Genomic DNA, 19,479 nt, shown 5'->3' on the forward strand with positions numbered 1-19,479 from the left:
TCATCTGTTTTGTATCCCCATTAGAAAAGGAGGTTTTTTGTCTTGCACTCACATATAACAAAATTGCTTACTTTATTAAAAGATAATCAATAAACACACGGGGGAATAAATGAATGCATAGTTGAAAGAAAAACATTAATGTCTGTGAGTCTCAGGTTTTCATCTGTAAAGTGAGTAATATCAGTCACATATACTTGCTTTAATAATTAAATGAATTGACTTGTAAACATCCTACGAAAAGCTTCTAGAGTTCTTGTATGGTAGTCATAGAGATTTATGATTCGGTTTCCTTCATCTCTAAAAATAATAAGACTCACATTTCAAGTTGACCTGCCTGTCAATAAGAAAATATCAGTTAAAACAATATCTCTCAGCAGGTACTAATATTGTGATGATATTTTCCAATGTGGAATTACAAGTTTTATTATTGTTCAAAAAATTGCTCAGAGTATCCAACAGTAGTAAGTAGATAAGTTAATGTGAATTTAGGTCATAGGAGAGACAATATATTGGTGAAGTTGCACTTCAACCTCTAAAATCTACCACACCTTCAACCTATGTAAAGGCCTGTGTTTGTTTAGTGTCAGTAAGACATGAAAAGGTGATTTTTGACCCTTCCTGTTAAAGAGCACTGTACCCTAAAAGAAAATAAAATACAGGAACATATCTCTGAGCTTTATAGAAAACTTCATTTGCCACTACATAATAATTAAAAGTTAAGTAGCTCCTGTATTATTAATGAGAATAAATAAGGAGATGACAATTAAATAATTATTATTAATAACTTGTTCATTAATATGTTAGTAGTTATCTGTTTGATCACAGAAAAGAATTAATGTAAGAGAGGAAATTTCAGTAAATAATAAAATACGACAGAATCTTGTGTCTCGGGTAATTAGCAAGATATCTCATTCTAGGGACTGCTAAAGAAAAATTTGCATAGTGAATCAAGAAGTAGTTCAAAGCTAATAGGTGCTGTCTACCCAAACACGGTGTCTCTTTGAGTTCAAGTTTGTTTACTCTTAGAAAAACTTGATTTCCTGTGTCTGAGGAACATAAGCTTATAAAAAAAGATGAAAAGACTGCTATACATGACTCCAGTACAGGGATGTTAACAAACTAAGTGTTAATGAATCAAAAACATATGGATTGGACTTCACTTCAAATAGAAATAATTTTAGAATTAAAGGAGAAAGTACTTAACGGAATGCAATAGATCTTTGTCGATTTTAAAACCCAAACATTTGAGGTGTCTTCAGAAAGTTCTACTGGTTCCCTTCTTTGGTTGTTATTTATCATTTCCATTTTATAGAAGAGATCAATCTCTCTACGGCTAAATAGCCTTTCAAAAGCTTAACAATGTATTGGTTAGCTTATAAACAAACATCCTGGACTTTTAGAGATAAAAGAAAGGTGTTTCAATTACCAAGACCACCCAACCAAGAGAGAGGAGACTCCCCTTTGCTGTTTCTTTGCTATGACTTTGAAAATGTAAAAGTTAGATTCTCATTTCTATATGTTCTTCTGTATTTTCTAAAACGTTGATAAAACTTAGTATTTCCAATTAGTTGGGTTACTGTCAACCTCTTTGTTGCATAAGAACTTAAGTTAATACAATTTTTGTAGTTCTAATCATAGTCTACATTCAAAAATATTTAAGAATCATAATGATGATGATATAGAATTGGGAAGAATGAAAAACAGAGAATATACATAGAATCCAGAATAAAAATTTAATTATTCAATAGAAATTATTTTGGCTAAAATCATGTACGAATATCCTTAAGATGTGTTCACTAAAATGTGTTCTTTACATACGAATAACCCAGTGACTGGTGGAAATCTAAAGAACGTATCTACAAGACAATCCTGAATGCATTCCATTGTAACTCCCATTAGAGGGCTAGCATTATAACTTGTAAGGTTACATCTATGATTCTACTACCATGCGTTGTTTGACAACCTTACCTCTTATGACTTTTAGTTCTAATTGAGATAGATTTCTGAATCGCATTTCCTCTAGTCCCAACAACCTATTTATGTGTCAACCAGTAAGAGTCAGGATTCTTTATTTTTAAACATCTTTGTATTTTGGAGTCGAGGGTTATGTGCTCATGTGAGTGGAGATGTCCTCAGATCCCGGAACAGGACATTGGTGTCTCTGGATCTGACGTCATGGGCAGTTGTGAGTTGTTCTACATAGGTTGTAAAAACTAACCTCAGGTACTTTGGAAGAGAAGGGAATGCTCTTAACTACCGAGTTATCTCCTCAATCCTTCTGAATTTTTACTATATAAATCTGTATGGAACCACCATATAGAATTGCCATATGAGGTAGCTACACCACTCCTGGATATATACAAACAAACTCTACATCCTACTATAGAGAACCTGGTATCTTTATGGTTGGGAATCATTAGTAACAATAGGCAAGTTATGGGTTAAAACTAAGTGTCCACCAACAGAAGAATAGATGATGAAAATGTGTTCCATATAAACATATGCACAAACACATATATGGAGTTTTCAGCCACAAGAAAGAAACAAAATTGTCATTGAAAATGAATGCAACTGGAGATCAGATATTCAAGTTAAATATTCCAGAACAGAGACATATCAAATTTTATCTATTTATGTTTCTAGATATTGTGTGTGTGGAACCATATACACAGATGGGACGTGGAAGTTTCTAGATATTGTGTGTGTGGAACCATATACACAGATGGGACGTGGAAGTTTCTAGATATTGTGTGTGTGGAACCATATACACAGATGGGACGTGGAAGTAGAAGTAGAAAGTAGATTATCTGTGGACTGAACTTGAGTTACAGGTGGGGAAAGGAGGGGGAAAAAAGGAGATGAATTCAGAGATGAACATGGCTAAAGGCTGGCGACACTTGTGCAAAACTTTCTTTTGAAACCATGCTTGCATAGATGGATATGCTCCAATAGAAAGTTTGTATTAAAATGTCAGTCTCCTGTATTTTGCATGCATTACTCCCCTAGCTACCTACTCTCAAATTCAGTCTGATGCTGGGTTTTCATTTCCATGTTCGGCCTGATTCAAATCTCCCTGTTTTCATTTTGACTTTCTACTTCTCTTTGCTTACTTCCAAGACCCCATCAAGCTAATGAAGTGCTCAAGGGTCCATTCATCTGCTTCAGGTCTCCATGAGGGATACTTAGTGATGTGCAAAACAACTCAAATAGTGATTGTGAGATCCGATGAACTGGGTAGTTAGAAAATATCATGAGTAATTTAGATATTCCAATAGATAAAGCATTAAGGGTGAAACACTGAACAGAGAACAATAAACTATTTGATTCCAATGATGTGAAAATAATAAGTATTAAGTTAGCAATATAGAATTCAGTGGAAAGATAGCCCAGAGCCCTAGATACATGAGATAGATTTTCTTATTAATGTTGTCAATGGCTTCTTTCAGTCTGTGAGAAAAATAAAGTTCCCACAATTAGGCAATATTAAGTTCTCAGTCTGATATTTTACACCTTTCTGTCTGTCTTAGATAGGTCTTCCATTGCTGCGAAAGACACCGTGACCATGGCAACTCTTATAAGGAAAGCATTTAATTGGGATGGCTTGCTTATAGGTTCGGAGATTCGTTTTATTATCATCATGGCAGGGAGCATGGTGGCATGCATGCAGACATGGCTCTGGCTGCACCTTCATCAGAAGGCAACAGGAAACTGACTGAAACACTGGGTGTTAACCTGAGCATAGGAAACCTCCGAGTTCACAGTGACACACTTCCTCCAACAAGGCCATACCCACTCCCCCAAAGCCACACTTCCTAATAGTGCCACTCCATACGAGATTACGGGGACCAAACTACTGCACTACCCATTGTTGCAGCTGGGGGACAAAAGTGTCTAAATCTGTCGTCCTGTTGTTATTCCTCCATTCCATTTGTTCCCTCCTTCTGTACAGAAAAGCCTTAGTGTTCCCACTCCTGATACTGAGCAACCTCACCACCTTCGCTGCCATCTTATCTAGTGCTGCTGACCATCGCATCCTAAACCAAAGCATTCTGCCCACTTTGACTTCAAACTCCACTAGAGATGAGCTCTGCCTCTATGCAAGCACCCTAAGTCTGATTACACACATGGGCAGTTTACTTGTGAACAGTAACGATCGGCTTCTCTATATGCTTCATTACTAAATGAGGACAAGGTCTATTTCTTACCTCTTTTTATTAAAACATCATTAATTGTACATAACTTTGTTAGTGACTTTCTTAAAGAATGAACTAAGGATGCCAACCAACTGTGTTTGCTGCCCCAATTCACAAAAGTAGTAGTTCAGTAACAGCTATTGAATGGGTGGATGAGGGACCTAGGTTTGTTGCTATGTGTGCCTGTTTCCCTGTAGTCATTCACCAGAAGGTGATTCTTTGATCAATGGCAGAAACCTGCAACACCGAAAAAAAAAAAAAAAAAATCACCTTCATCTAATGCCTTCATCTAATGCCTGTGGCTGTGTGTGACTGATACAGATGTTGAGAAAAGGACATTTTAGAACAGATGTTTTCCAATCTTGCTCTTGGGTGGATCTCTAAATTCTCACACTATTGTCCCACAACGTACAGCTGCCTCGCACCTTCCTTTCCACATAACACCCTGTTTTTTTTTTTTTTTAATGAGCTTCAGCAGCCTGTGTTAAAGTGGTATTTTCTTTAAGAAAATAATTACAGTGTAAATGAGTCTTCAACAAATAGTAAGGAACACTTTGGAATTGAATGGCTAGGTATCAGAGCTTTGCTTCCTGATACATTTAAGATCATTACCTAAGTTTAACCATAGCTATTCAATCTACGAACCTAGAAATATCATTCTTTCTGATGCTAATGAAGGTCCTACGGCACAAATTTATTAAAGGTATACGTTTGCATGGGATAATAATTGGGTCGATAATATTAAATTCATAGGCTCATTATTTAATTGCAAGGGCAGATTATGAATACAGCTTCTAAAATGTATTTTAATGAAAAACACTACATCCTGACCTAATCATATCAACCTTATGCTATCTAATTAAGGATGCAAAAAAGTCATTAGAGTTGCTAAATATTAGTTCCAGCTCCATCAGGCTGCAAGCTGCCCCTTCATGAATATATATACTTTTTATTCCATGATAAATAGTTAATGAGGTAAAAATGACAAAATTTGCATGTAGGCAAATTAGTTTAATAGAATGATGTCTTTTCTGATGACTGAAAGTGACCTTTCCTTATCAAAAAAAAAAAAGATGGCTAAAACACTTTGAAATTATCATCTTGGCCGTCACTGCACAAATGAAAAATTATATGGATGAAACTGCGAAAATTATAAAAATTCAACAATGTTAAGTTCTCATCATAGTGTCAATGTGCCCTATGTTTTTGCACCTATCAATTTAATAAAAGGAAATTAAGCATATTATAAAGTATCCGTTTATGGTGTAATTTTTCCAGCGCGTAAAAAGGGGACTTGTAATCTTAATGGCACATGACAAAGCTGCAGATCAAATTGGAGAGCACAAGAATTCTGGGCAGCAGTGAGATGGCTCTGTGTGTACAGGCACTAGCCTTAAAACCCTGAGTCCCCTCACGGCCCACACGGTGGACTGAGAGAATTAACTCCAGTTATTCTCTGACCTCTACGTGCAGGCTGTGGGGCACATAGGCAAGCACACACTATATAAGTAAGTAAATAAATAAATGCCAAAAGGAATCCTAATTTACACATTTGAAATAGTTTATATGAAAATACCTCCTCAACACTTAATTTGGTATTTCAGACTACAGATAATTGTTCTGAACTAAACGGGCATTTTATCTTGAGATTAGCATGTCAGGTGTTTCACAGGGCAGGCTTGCTTCCTTGCTGAAACAGACTAAATAAGCAAATGTAAGACAATGCAAGATGGATAACATGAAAAGTGAATTGTAAGGTTTCACAAGACAAGTATCCAGGGACCAAGAGAGATAACAAATAGGTCAAAAGTAAGTGTGTGGATTTATTTTAAAATGATCTAGAATTTATTTTGTTATTTTCAACCATGTGTTTGTGTATGCCTCTGTGGGTATGTGATGTGAGCACAGGTGCCTTCAGTAGCAGAGCTGTCAGATGCCCCTGGAGTTGGAGTTACAAGAAGTTGTGAGCCACTTGACATGGGTGTGGAGAATCACACTTGGGACCTCAGGAAGAACATCACATCTCGCTGATCCATCTCTCCTGGCCTACATTTTGTTAATCTCTAAAAACTACATTTTATTCACGTGTATGAATGCACATATGCGTGCATGTGTGTACACACGTGTGCCACAGCATGCATGTGTAGGGCAGAGAACAGCTTGTGGGAGTCGGGTCTCTGCTTTCACCATACGGGTACGAGAGATCAAACACAGGTCATTAGACTTGCCAGCAAGCACCTTTATTCACTGAGCCATCTCTTCAGAATGTCTGTGTATTCTTAATAAACATAATGTTCTCAACATAGAGTAAAAGGTATTGTGTGGGATTTCAAACGATTTATGAAATATGTTCACAATTCTTACCTTTGATGGAGGGTGAGTCAGTCAATATGTGGTATAGATATTTATTTAGCCATATGGCCCAACTGCATCTAAGTCAAAATCTACTCTACCATCATTTTGGTTAAATTGTTTACTTTAATTACATTTAATCTACTTGGGTTTTTTTCTCTGCTCTATTTGAATGTGAACACGAAAATTACTGACACTCAAAGTTTAATGTCTTCTGCTAAGTTCAACTTTCCCCAACATGGATCTGTTAAGTTATTATACAGGAGACAACATAAATATTAATAATTTCACAACCTCCTTCAATACTACTTCTAGAGTTGAAGCATCAGTCCTATCTTCCCCTTTGCTAAACAGAGCCAATAAATATCCCAATAATTATGTTCTCTTCTGCCTTTTTTTTTTTTTAACTTACTGCTGTTCTTTTTGGAACATCGTGGTACTCAACTTTGGATAGCTTCCAAGTTTCTAAACTTCCATGTTGTGAAACTTAATAATGAAATAAAGTACTCTTTATATATACTCTAGGCACTATGAAATTATCGCAGAGAGGAAATGTTCTTGCATAATTAGTTTCAGCTCTGCTGGACCTTTACACGTGTTTTATAAGTCCATGAGAACCCAGGATGAATACACAGGAGAATTCAATTTGTTTTTCTTCAGCTCAACGACAGCAACCTGGGAAAAGTCAGCTCCACTACCAGTTTAACCACAAAGCAGAAGGACACACCGAGTGAAGTAAAATCACCTGCCATTTCTTAAGCGAATGTTTAAATGTTAAGGAGGCAGCAGGAGAAAGTTTATTATATATGCCCATTCCATGCCACGGGCAAACTAAGTATGTCCAACTCTCCGACAACGGCAAGATGAATGAAAACTGCCTACCATAGAATCATGAGTTTGAACACTCGGGCCCCAGTTCGTGGTGCTGTTTGGGGTGGTTATGGAATCTGTAGGAGGTGGAGGCCTGCTGGAGGAAGTGTGTCACTAGGTGTGGTCATTGAGGGCTTCCCAACTTTCTGTTCACTCTCAGCTTTCTGTGTGTGACTGGGATGTGATCACTCAGATTACTGTTCCTGCCCCAGTGTCTGTTCAATGTCACTTAGCCTTCTGGAACCATAAACCAAAATAAACACTTGCATTGCCTTTGTCCATGATATTTATCACATCAAAAAAAAAAAAAAAAAAGCAAAAAACCCTGTAACATGCCAATGGTTCCTGCATATATCAAAGTTTATCTGGTAAAAATGTAGCAAAAGACGCAAGTGATATAAAAAGAGGGAGAAACCACTCTAATTCTACATGGAGAGCTTAGTTTCAAAGAAAGAGGAACCGTGAGCATCCTCAGGTTGTCAGAAACACTGGAGAGACAGCTAAGACAGGAAGTCTTGGCTAAAAGGAAACAGTTCTGTCTGGATCAAATCTGCAGAGAAGACCCTTGGATTAAGCTTTGTAAAAGCAGAGAACTATCCCTGCCCATTGCTCATTGCTGCAAGGGGTGAAACAGCTGGGGTAATGGAGAGCTCACCCTGGCGGTGAAGACAGAGGGGAGCTAGTGAGCTGACTAACCCTACACCTACCCAGGTCCAGAACCAGGGTTATGAGTTGGCCCACCCCAACATTCACCTCATCTATGATCTTCTGGAGCATGTGCAGGAACCAGCCCTGCAGATCCAGAGATGCAAGATCTCTATGACACAAGGTAACAACAGGATATCCAACGTGAGTCCCAATGAGGGCCCAGTATCAATAATTTAGCTGAATCCAGAGGCCTCGAACCAGAACAATGACTCTTTGCAATGTACCCTTGCACATAAAGATATTTTGAGTGAGGTAACCCAGACACAGAAAGACAATTATCACATGTACTCACTCATAGGTGGTTTTTAAACACAAAGCAAAGAAAACCAGCCTATAAACCACAATTCCAGAGAACTTAGACAACAGTGAAGACACAAAGAGAGACATACATAGATCTAATCAACATGGGAAGTAGAAAAAGATAGATCTCCTGAGTACATTGGGAGCATGGGGACCTTGGGAGAAGGTTGAAGGGGAGGGGAGAGGCAGGGAGGGGAACAAAGAAAAATGTAGAGCTCAATAAAAACCAATTAAAACAAAAGTTAAAAATGATATATGAATAAAAGGATTTACTGCATGACTACCTGTGTTGTACTAGAGCTTCCATGATGAAAATGTTCTTTTTTTTTTCTTAAAATTCATTTTATGGGGGGAGGGCAAGGAAGGTTGCAGGTTCAGAGGGCAGATACAAAGGGACGAGAAATGAATGACATTGAGATGCATGAAGTAAAATAGCAAAGAATAGATAAAAAGAAAGTTTAATTAAAAAAAAAGACTCGGAGAAAAACTCATCATATCCCTTAAACAGGAGTGTACCTGACCTTGAACACGCATAGAAGGTTTATAAAAGTATTTATATTTTTATGAATTAATCATGTTGCTTAAAAAAATGTGTGCTTCTTGGGAAGGGGCGAGAGGCACGAAACTGCAGGAGATGTGACTCAAAAAGTAGGTGAGAAGCAGCCAATGGAAAGAAAGGCAGGATGACATTTAGATGTTAGAAAAGTCATCGTAACCAGAGCAGAGTAGGGATTCACAGGGTGAAAATGGGGCAACAGCAGGGTGAAATTACAAATAGACATCGCAGTTCTCCAGGTCCTACAGCTCTATCACAGTGGGCACTACGGTCCTGTGTCTCTGTTGCAAAGGAAAATAGATTAAAGAGGAAAATCTCAGCAAGTTCAATAGGATTTGATCAGATAAAAGTCAACAAGGTAAAAGCAGATTTGGGAAAACTCTGGTCCTTTGCAGTTCAGGATAGATGAAAATATTACATACAAACACCACAGGAGTATAATTCCTTTGGGGTCCCAACGCAGGTGGAGTGCACTTTAAATTAAACATGTCTGAAATTGAGTCGGGTTGAACCACGGGAGTTAATTTATCTTTGGGCTGTCCATCTGAAAAGATCAAAATAAACTACTGGGCTATATATCTGGGGGCTCAAATGGGAGGTGTAGCCAAATGTGTATATTTGAGAGCCTTAATAGGGCAGGCAAGACTTTGAAAGTAGTTCATCAAAGGACTGTGTAGAGTAAGAAGCAAGAAAAGCAGGTAGACAAACTCTGATAACATCGAGATAGATGAGGCCAATGAAACAAATGTCCAGTGCTGCTAACAGATTAAAAAAAAATACTGTCTGTAGAGACAAGAAGAGACTCTAGGGACCCACTCTCAAAGGCATCAAAGACTACAGGAGGACGCATCATTTCCTTCCTCTTGCCTTCTCAAAGCTCTACTGATGCCAGTCCCTCATGAACAAATGCCCTATCCCCATCTTCCTTTGTGCACCTCACGGTTGTTTTATAGATTTTCCACACACACACACACACACACATCTACCTGTAGTGTGTCTGTATGTATGTGTAGTGTGTACGTATGTGTGTGTCTGTATGTAGAAAGAATAACTTCTAAACTAAGAACCACCTCACTTTGACAAACAGAAAAAAATATAAAATCAAATACACGAAATCCAGAATGTGGTGTCAAACAAGATAGTGAGCCACTTCCAGACCAGCAGGAGGAAAGGCAGAGCTTTCTGATGTGGAGACAGCGGGGTTCTTTAGCATAATGGGCTCCACTTCACACCAACTCACCTTCCTTCTCTCTCCATTGAGCCCTCTCCACTGCTCAGACTTTTTCACGATGTGGCTCAGCTCCTGATTGGAAATTTCCAAATCGTATGGTATAAAAAACTTGGCTTCCTCACTGTGGCTTCTCTGAAATGCATCTAATATCCAAGAGTCATTGTGCAACCTAAAAAAAAAGAGGATTTCCTGTCTGGGTTCACATTTTTAAATATTTTTTTCTTCCAAAGAATTGAACAAGTAGTGTTTTTCTAATCATCACCTATTTATTCAGCCCATTTGTTGCATTTTTCAGAAATTATTTGATGATTACATTTCCAGGAATTATTTTGAAAAAAAATCTCTTCAGCTACACATTCTAACTCAAAACAATGCAATCTTGGTATTTTTGCTATTACTTCCTATAAACCTACCGATTGACACGTGATGCAGAAAATTTAAAAAAAATAGCCATTTATTGTGATTGAACATCCAAATTAGGGAAATATTAGGAATTTCCCTAAAGAAAATTGAATTTGGATTCACCCTTCTTCCATCATATTTTAGAATACCGCTTCCACTCCATTCCACCCCCACTCTCCTCATGTCCGATAAATTCCTTGACACTGGTAGGTAACATCTACAGTTTGGGACATTATTTGGGACATTAACTAAGTCACTGTTGTAGAACATCTTCCATTAAATATCCCCAATAACAGAGAAAAGTAAATGCGTACACTAGCCTTAATCTACTTGCATTTATTTTATGTTTTATTTTTCAGAACTCAGAGTAAAATTGAAGCTCTGAACGAATAGCCTGTCTGTTCTTTGCCTTTGTGTAGTTTGGGCTCTGCTCACATACCCAGAACTGGTTTCAACAGAGGTGTGTTAGTAACCCCTAGGCTATACCAGGCTCCCTCCTGGATCAGTGTCAATATACTAGCCCAGGAGAAGTTTGGAAAATAACTGTAGTCTATATTGGATATTCAAGCTATTTGGCCAGCTGTCCTCTGCATTTGGACCACCTGTAGATTTTTGAGATGGTCTCCATCTGCTACAAAAATGAGCTTCTGACTGTAGGGTGCATAACGGATGCATCTATACCCTGGTGCTTAAGGCTCAGGGAACATTATGGAAGAAGGGGACATAAAGATTGGAAGAGCCAGAGAACGTAGGTGTCTGCTACAATATAGTGTCTTCTATATATGTCAGGGAAGCTAAACCCATGATATCGCATCAATATGGCTGCCTGACTAAGACCAGCACAATAACAACAGCAGTTGAGATACCAGTGTGGGTAGCGGATGTCTCATAAGGTTCTTCTCCTAAATGAAGAGTTACAGGTCATTAAGGGTTGATGAGAGAGAGACAATTGGTCTCTTTCAGGGATGAGACCCTTAGTTCATCCAACCCCAAGTAATCAATATTAAACACATGTACATATGAGCATCTCTCTCTCTCTCCCTAGAGGGTGATAAAATGTGTGTGTGTGTGTGTGTGTGTGTGTGTATAGTGTGTATAAATGCATGAACACACATGTATGGAGTAATTATAATGAAGAGGCAATGAATTTGAGGGTGTGCTCAGAAAGAATTGGAGGGGGAGGAAAGGGGTAAAATGATATAAATATAATACTCATGTATGAAATTATCAAGAGTAATATATGTAGCCATAGTACAGAAATGCCTTTTGAACATCCAATTGGAGAATTAGAAGCATTTTACTTCAGTGGTCAGATAAAGAAATAAATACATAAATAAAGGTCAAAAATATTAGTTTATGCATATGAAATATTTCTATCTTAATTTGGCAGTTTGGATTATAGATAATTGTTCTCAATTAAGTATCTCGAGATTAGCATGTCATTTATTCAACAGGGCAGACTTACTTCCTTGTTGAAATAGACTAAACAAGCAAAAACAAAAAAAAATAGAATTCAAAAGAATTAGTTAAGTGCCAAGTTTCTTTTATTCCATCATGTTGACTCATGATATAGCAAATATTTTCTTTAATCCCAGCATCCAGGAGGCAGAAGCAGGCAGATCTCTGTAGATTCAAGGTCAGCCTAGTTTACAAAACAAGTTTAAGGGAAGCTAGACTACACAGTGAGACCCCATTCAAACAAACAAACAAACAAACAAACAAACACATGCAACTCACAATGTTGCTTAACAATCTCTAACTTGATTCTTTCTAATATAGTAGCTTTGATTTTTTAACTTTAATTTCTTAATAAAATCTATGACTCTGTTGTATTTTTCAGTGACCTTGAATTCATCACAGGCTGGTTATGGAGCCTGTGAGACCATATATCTACATCCTCTGAGAATCGAACCCAAGATTTTGCATATGCATCATAGACTACATCTCCAGCCAGCCTGACTCCATCTTGGAATGCTTCCACTGTTGTGCTCTGCTTTGAGATTCTGGTCCAGCCGTCTGAATGATTTGCTGGTTGGCTTATTAAACGAGAACTACTCTTCACCATTCTCTTCTGCTTGTCCAATGTAAGGTACATCTTTCTGTTTCCATGGCGATTTAATGCAGTTAAATTATTGTCAACTCGCTGTTGTAAACAGTTGCTATATGAAGATTTGTAAGTGCAGGATTATCAACAATGCAATTAGCTTTGAATTAATTAGGAATCACAGTCCTGTTTCTGCTGGCTTCTGTTCCCTTTGCCCAGAAAATGTCTGTCTTCTTTTTATTTCTCTTTTATTCTGTGTGAAAGAGTAATTATGTAAACATCAAAGCTTGGATCTGCAGGACAGTTAACAAATGTTTTGACAGAGAACAAAATGGCACATTGGAATATGGAAAGCTGTGCAAAGATTAATTGCATTTTAGTTGTATTTAATTTTTTTCTTGCCATTTTGGGTGGCATTTCCAATGTAAAGTTCCATGATGTGTTGTTAATGAGTCAATTTACAAACCTTTATTAGTTTTCAGCACATTTACAGCTCTATAAAGCCAGTTTACAGAAACAGGAAAAGACACTTTGTGATTGTATATGTAAATAAAAATAAATAAATAGAAAACTCATGGTTATATAATTTTTGGTGATATAATTAGTTGTGCAATACAGCACATATATAAACATGACTTTATTCTTTGGCATACAGAATTATTTTTTCCTTTGTTTTGTGTTTCTGAGTCTCCGATTTTCAGGTTCTCCTCAGAAAGCTAATGATCCTGACAGTAAGTGAGGTGAATTTCCGAAAGAAAGAAAAACTATGTAAAATAATTCTAATGTTATTTTAAAATTGACATTGGTTAACAAAATGAAAAAACCTATTCTGTATTATCCATTTTAGATGTGCGTATTGACAGCCAAGTTGAATGATGTCAAATGAAAGATACTGGCTCCCATTGGGCAAGAAATAGGGAGAGCAAACACAACTATGGAAACACTACCTAAAGAACCCCAAAAAGGATGTATATATAAAATTTTTGTAGTGTTTTTGGGATATGAGGCTTTTAAGAGGGAGCTAATACTTCCTAACATTAAAAATATTACAGCATTGTATGATGATCATTGCCAACATGGATTTTCTTTAACAATCCGACTTCTCAATATGCCTGATTTTTTTTTTTTGTATTTTAAGTTATTTTCTTCAAAATGTAATTAAAAAGTGAACTCCAGTCCACCTGTCTGCAATGCCTGAGGCATTATTGTTTGGAGAAATAGGTCACGGATGGCCAAGGAAACCAAGTAATTTGCCAAGTCCTCTACCCTATGCCCTACATATGCAGCAATTCATGCCTGCTGAGTGGCAGAAACTACTGTGTTTGTTCACATTGGAATGTGGGTCATTTCCAGGAACCTAATATGTGGCATTTCTTTCAAAGCTAAAAAGGACAAGTGTGGACAGCTACTAGACTATTTTAATGGTTATGAGAAGAGATGGAGCCTGTGACTTTAATGCACATGAATATCTTACTCCAAAAAGTGCCGTTATTTTACATGCAAAGCAGTCAATTCACGTGTGGTTGAGTGCTTCCTGATGCCATTACATTAGAACACAATGCAGGGAGGGCTCTGAACAGATAGCATACAGCCAGTTGACTGAAATCCATTCTTATTTTTGCTATATGCTGAAATGCATGTGATCTTCAGTAGGGTTGTCAAATACCTTACATGAGGAACACAACAGCCAAGAATTGATATATACAAAAAGATATGTTCAGCTCGGTCTCTAGAAACCATTGAGGACTCACAACTGTGCTTAATAATGAATGGAATTCATTTGGATCTGGTTTGGAATCATAAATAGAAGAAAACAAAAATGCTCAGAAAGAATAAAGAAAAAACAAAAAGGGAAGCCGAATTTCAGAGAAAGAAACAAATTCAGAAAATAAAAAGGTACCCACACTGGAAAGAATTCAAAATGCCCCTCTCCTTTCCAGGGCATTTCAAGAGAGACAGCCGTCTAGGTATCTAAACACTGGGTCAACATTTTCACACCTGTGTGATCTCACACTGTCAGAGAACAATCATCCTCATCACTCACTCTACAGCTCTTTTTACTTAATTAACATGTGTGGTTTTTATGTTTCGTTCCGAGAGTTATGGTGGATAGATGCATCCTCAACAGGGATGGTGCAAGGTCAGAATTCCAGACTTGGAGCAGGCACAGGGCCAGAGAGCCCTGAAATTGTCACAGCATGATGTAGGCAAGACAGAGACTGGCTGAGAGAGTACATATTCTAAAATGGAGAGGAATAACATTTGAGGGTTTGCATATTTCACATTTACTCCATCTGCTCAACTACTAGTGGACATTTGGGCTTCTTGTAACTCTCTGGCTAATGGTGCATAATGCAACCAGAATGTGAGCATGCATTTCTTAGCTATCCAGCTTCCATTTTTAAGATATATGATTTATATATCTATCTATCTATCTATCTATCTATCTATCTATCTATCTATATGCAGAAATAGGATGATAGGCCATATGGAAATTTGCTGTGGGAAAATGCCCTTGCATACTGGAAAGATTTGTTACTTGTATTGATTTAATAAAACACCGATTGACCAGTAGTCAGGCAGGAAGTATAGGTGGGGTGACCAGACTTGAAGAATTCTGGGAAGAGGAAAAGCAGAGACACAATCGCAAGTCAGACATAGAGAAAGCAAGATAAGAATGCCTCACTGAGAAAGTTACCAAGACATGTGGCTAAACATAGATAAGAATTATGGGTTAATTGAAGTTGTAAGAGCTAGTTATAAGCCTGAGTAATAGGCTAAACAGTTTATAATTAATGTAAGCTTCTATGGGTTTATTTGGGACTAAACTGCTGTGGGACCTGGTAGGACAGAAACTTATATGTAGACAGAAATTTGTTTCAATTATTTTAGGACTCTGCATCCACACTTTTATATAAGAACAGCATTGTTTTGTGTTCCTGCCTATAATGCACCAATAATTCTAACTTCACACATTTTTAATACTTTTTCTTTCTATGCTTTTGTTAGTAACAGTTCTTTCATGTATGACATCATTACTCATAGAGTTTTGAAGTTCATTTTCCTATTAATTAGTGATTCTATGCATTAGCTCTTGCTTATTGGCCATTTTCATGTATTCTTTGACAAAGGTCTCTTCAAGTCTTTTAAGGAATTTGTGTAGTGTTACTTATCTTTTTGTTATGTCATTTCATATATTTCTTATGTAACCAGGATAATTATGTAAAAAGACTTTTGTTATTTTTTCCTATTCTCCATTTTTACACTCTATTGTTCCCTAAGATAAAGAGAAATGTCCAAGTTTTATAGTACAATTTGCTCTCTTTATATTTTAATAGCTGTGCTTCTGTTGTCATACATGAGAGTTCTCTGCCAAGAACAATGTCCTGCAGTGTGAGAGCCATGTCATCTCCATAAGCCAACTCAAAGGCAATGTGATCTTTTAAAAATCTGTACTAGGGAATTCGGAGAATGTTATGAGAGCTGGCAATGTATTGGTTAGATTTAGGATTCTGTTCTTTCTAAGGGCCAGTCTGGAAGGATCAGTTCTGTTAGTATTAGCCCACACTGACAGACACTCCTCTGAGGACACTGATGTGTCCCATAATGTAGGCAGACCTGATTTAAGATCTGTTCCAGGGCAACTCACTCTGTAAAAGCAACCTGAACAGTGGCAGTACTTTCTCTAATTCAACCCACTTTTGAAACTTCACCCACCAGGAGAGCATAGTGCTGGTGTCATGGCCAATGAGAAGGACAAAGAAGACTGCTGAAGCTCAAGTGTCAGACCCACGCAATGTAGCACAGTTCCCTAGCAAGTGTGACCAGCATCAACATCACCAGGAAGTTATCTGAAGTGTTTAGCGTGTGAGCATGGCTCATATTAACCCACTTAACAGATCATTAGTGGGAAAACAGCGCTTGGGCAGGGAGGCAGAGCAGAGGGCTCAGATAGTCGAATTGAGACTTACAAATACCAAGTGAGAGAGCTGTCAAGGGGGGAGTTAGGGAATGTTCTGCCTCTCGGTTAGTTACCGTTTGCCTTGTTAGAGAGTTGTCAAGCAGGGATTTAGTGAACATTCTGCCTCGTGGTTAGCTACTGTTTGCCTTCATTGTTTGCATTTTTTAACATGTATTAACTAAATCACCTTTGCATTGCCCCTGCTGTAAACATATTGTGCTGTATTTTCTTTTAAATTGACAGTGATGTTTAGTGTGAAAGGAAAGATGTATCTTCATCCTATAAGAAAATATGCTCATTTATTTATGAATTTTTAATTTCAACAGATTTTTTTTATTCCAGACACTTGTGTTTCAGCACAGAGTAGAGAAGAATCCAACACCTTTCCTTTCCTCCTCAGTTCACAGATCTCATGTCATTTTGTTTGTCACATTTTACCTTGACTAGTGGCGGGACATTAAAGTACACGGCACAGTGAATTCAACACACTACTTTTTTTTTTAATGCACAACGAACTGTACTCGGTTCTTGCCAGGAAATGGGGATACTACTTCTGTTTAGCTCTTCATTTGGTTGCTGAAATTTTTCAGGAAGAGTTTTTAAGAGAAGAACACGGAGGAGAAGGAGGAGGTGGTGGAAGAGGAGGAAGAGGAAGAAGAGGAGGAGGAGAAAGAGGAGGAGGAAGAGGAGAAGAAGAAATCCCAAAACAGAAGCAAGATGAGGCCCTGCTGCTTGGCACTGATGCTATCAGAAGCAAATGCTTCTTGAGAGTTTTTCAGGAAGCTCCTTAAGTTAATGAACCCAAACCCGCTCAAGCCAGAGAGCAGACTACATCAGTCTTCATCAGTCTTCATCCTGATAGACGCATCTTCCTGATACCAATCAGCCAAATTCATATGCACTGCATCCTCTATGCATGGTATGAAGGGGCAAATACCAGTCACTTATTTTAGTTTCTTCTCTCCCAAGGGGCATTAGAAGCGGGTTAATTTATCAGAAGTCTCTTCAGCAAGAGGCAAATTTACTAATTAGCCATTTAATCTTAACCGACTTTTAGACTTCAGCTGTTCTAGTGATGATGTTGATGAAAGTTTTATTTGTTCTTGTTATTTCCTCCTTTGTTTTTTAAGTAGTACCCTACTATGAAGCACTGACTTTGAATTTGCAGCCTAACCTCACCCAAACTTGTAGTGAGGTCCCTCCTTTAACCTCCCAAACTCTTAGGCTACAATATACACCCAGCTCTGACAGTGTTGTAAGAAAAAAAAAAGACGCCAGATGGAGGGATATTCAGTTGATAACTCTCCAGTTTCATGTATCTATCCATGAGAATGGGAGAAAAGACTCCTGCTGATGATAAGACAGAAAAGCAGCCAGCACCTAGATGGACATGTTACCCACACCAGGAGTCTAAGGGGTCTAACAAGCGGAGACAGAAGTATATGTTCCCACAGCAATGGGCAATTCTGATGACATTCAGAATTGAATGTGGTGCTTCTCTACCTTCCTGACGTTGTGACCCTTTAACATGGTTCCTCATGTTGCAGTGACCCCCAACCATAAACCTATTTTGTTATTACTTCATCACTGTAGTTTTACTACTGCTATGAGTCATAATGTAAAGAATTGATATGCAGGAGTCGGGTATGCAAACCCCAAATGGTTGTGACCCACAAGTTGAGAACCGCTGACTTAGACGAGCACTATAGAACCTAAATATCAGAGATGTGTTTATTCCTATGCAAGCATGTTCTCCCATACACAGTCTTGGTAAATCAGGGTAGGAAATGATTAAGAGCCAGGCAATATTTTTAGGATTATATTACCTACAGAAACATTAAAATTTTTTCATAAAGGTAATAAATAATAGTTTTGCTTTATAAAAGAACACTATAAGAAAGATTGATTTATAAGGGAAGAAAAAAATGTTTGTTTATCTCATATATCTACTCCAGACAGTGAATAGGTTCATGAGATTTTCATCAAAATTGGCCCTTCAATTATTTTGATCTAAATTAATTTTCCTAAGCAACAGCTAAAACTTATCAGGCTGTTTGGACCCATTAAATCAACAATGAAGAAGATGTAAACTCACTCCCAAATTAATTAACTTGATTACCAGTGTTTTAAATTTGCGTACAGCTTCCAGGAATCTAAACGCTTAAATGAATCTAACTTACATTTAAATCATGAGAGCTCATTCTCTGTATAATATTAACGAACATGTAAGTGGCCTGCAGATCTTTGATATTATTCATAGAAAGGTTTTACAATTAAACTACGCAAACAATGTCTGCTGAGATCTTGCTTGCTGCAAGGCTCAATACTATGAGATAAGGACTGACTCCAAAAGTTTAATAAAAAGATAAATTCTATAAAAGACGCCGCAGAAAGGGGAAGCTCCTTCTGTAGTACACTAAAAACAGAAAAGTATGGATTTAAATTACTTTACAAATCCAACAGGGTAGAATGGCAAAATAACTAATATTTTAATATTGCATAAAATTAATAGGCCAGGAAAATAAAAAGATACTCTGTTTAGCACCAACACTATCCACACAAAATGAAGTGTGCATGGTTTACATTAGGAATTTAATTAAAAATATCAAACTGCATAGGAGAGAACAAAAGAGTTGTAAATTTTTATATGAGTTATTATTTTTAATTTTTGAGTTCCTTAAGTAAGTCATAAAATGTGTGATAAAGATGTTTTGCTGGTGGTGAACTTTAAAATATCTTACTATTTTGTTTTACTTTATTCTTTTTAGACAGTGTCTTGCTTTTTCTTTCAGGCTGACCCAGTTCTGTATAACTGAAGCTGACTTTGAACCTTTGAACTAACAGAAATAACTCTTGCCCCAT

At 37.4% G+C, this 19,479-nt stretch overlaps 1 protein-coding gene across 1 annotated transcript in view; it reads right to left on the reverse strand.

Annotated features, from left to right (window-relative positions):
- The window catches only part of LOC130885536 (uncharacterized), a gene marked incomplete at its 5' end in the record, with an annotated part of 270,826 nt that overhangs the window by 48,393 nt on the left and 202,954 nt on the right, over positions 1 to 19,479 (reverse strand). Inside the window, 1 exon segment of the mRNA XM_057787070.1 lies at positions 10,220 to 10,379. Within this exon segment, the coding sequence (XP_057643053.1) occupies positions 10,220 to 10,379 (160 nt within the window).

This window comes from Chionomys nivalis, chromosome 13 (assembly GCF_950005125.1).
Source record: "Chionomys nivalis chromosome 13, mChiNiv1.1, whole genome shotgun sequence".
Taxonomy (NCBI): domain Eukaryota; kingdom Metazoa; phylum Chordata; class Mammalia; order Rodentia; family Cricetidae; genus Chionomys; species Chionomys nivalis.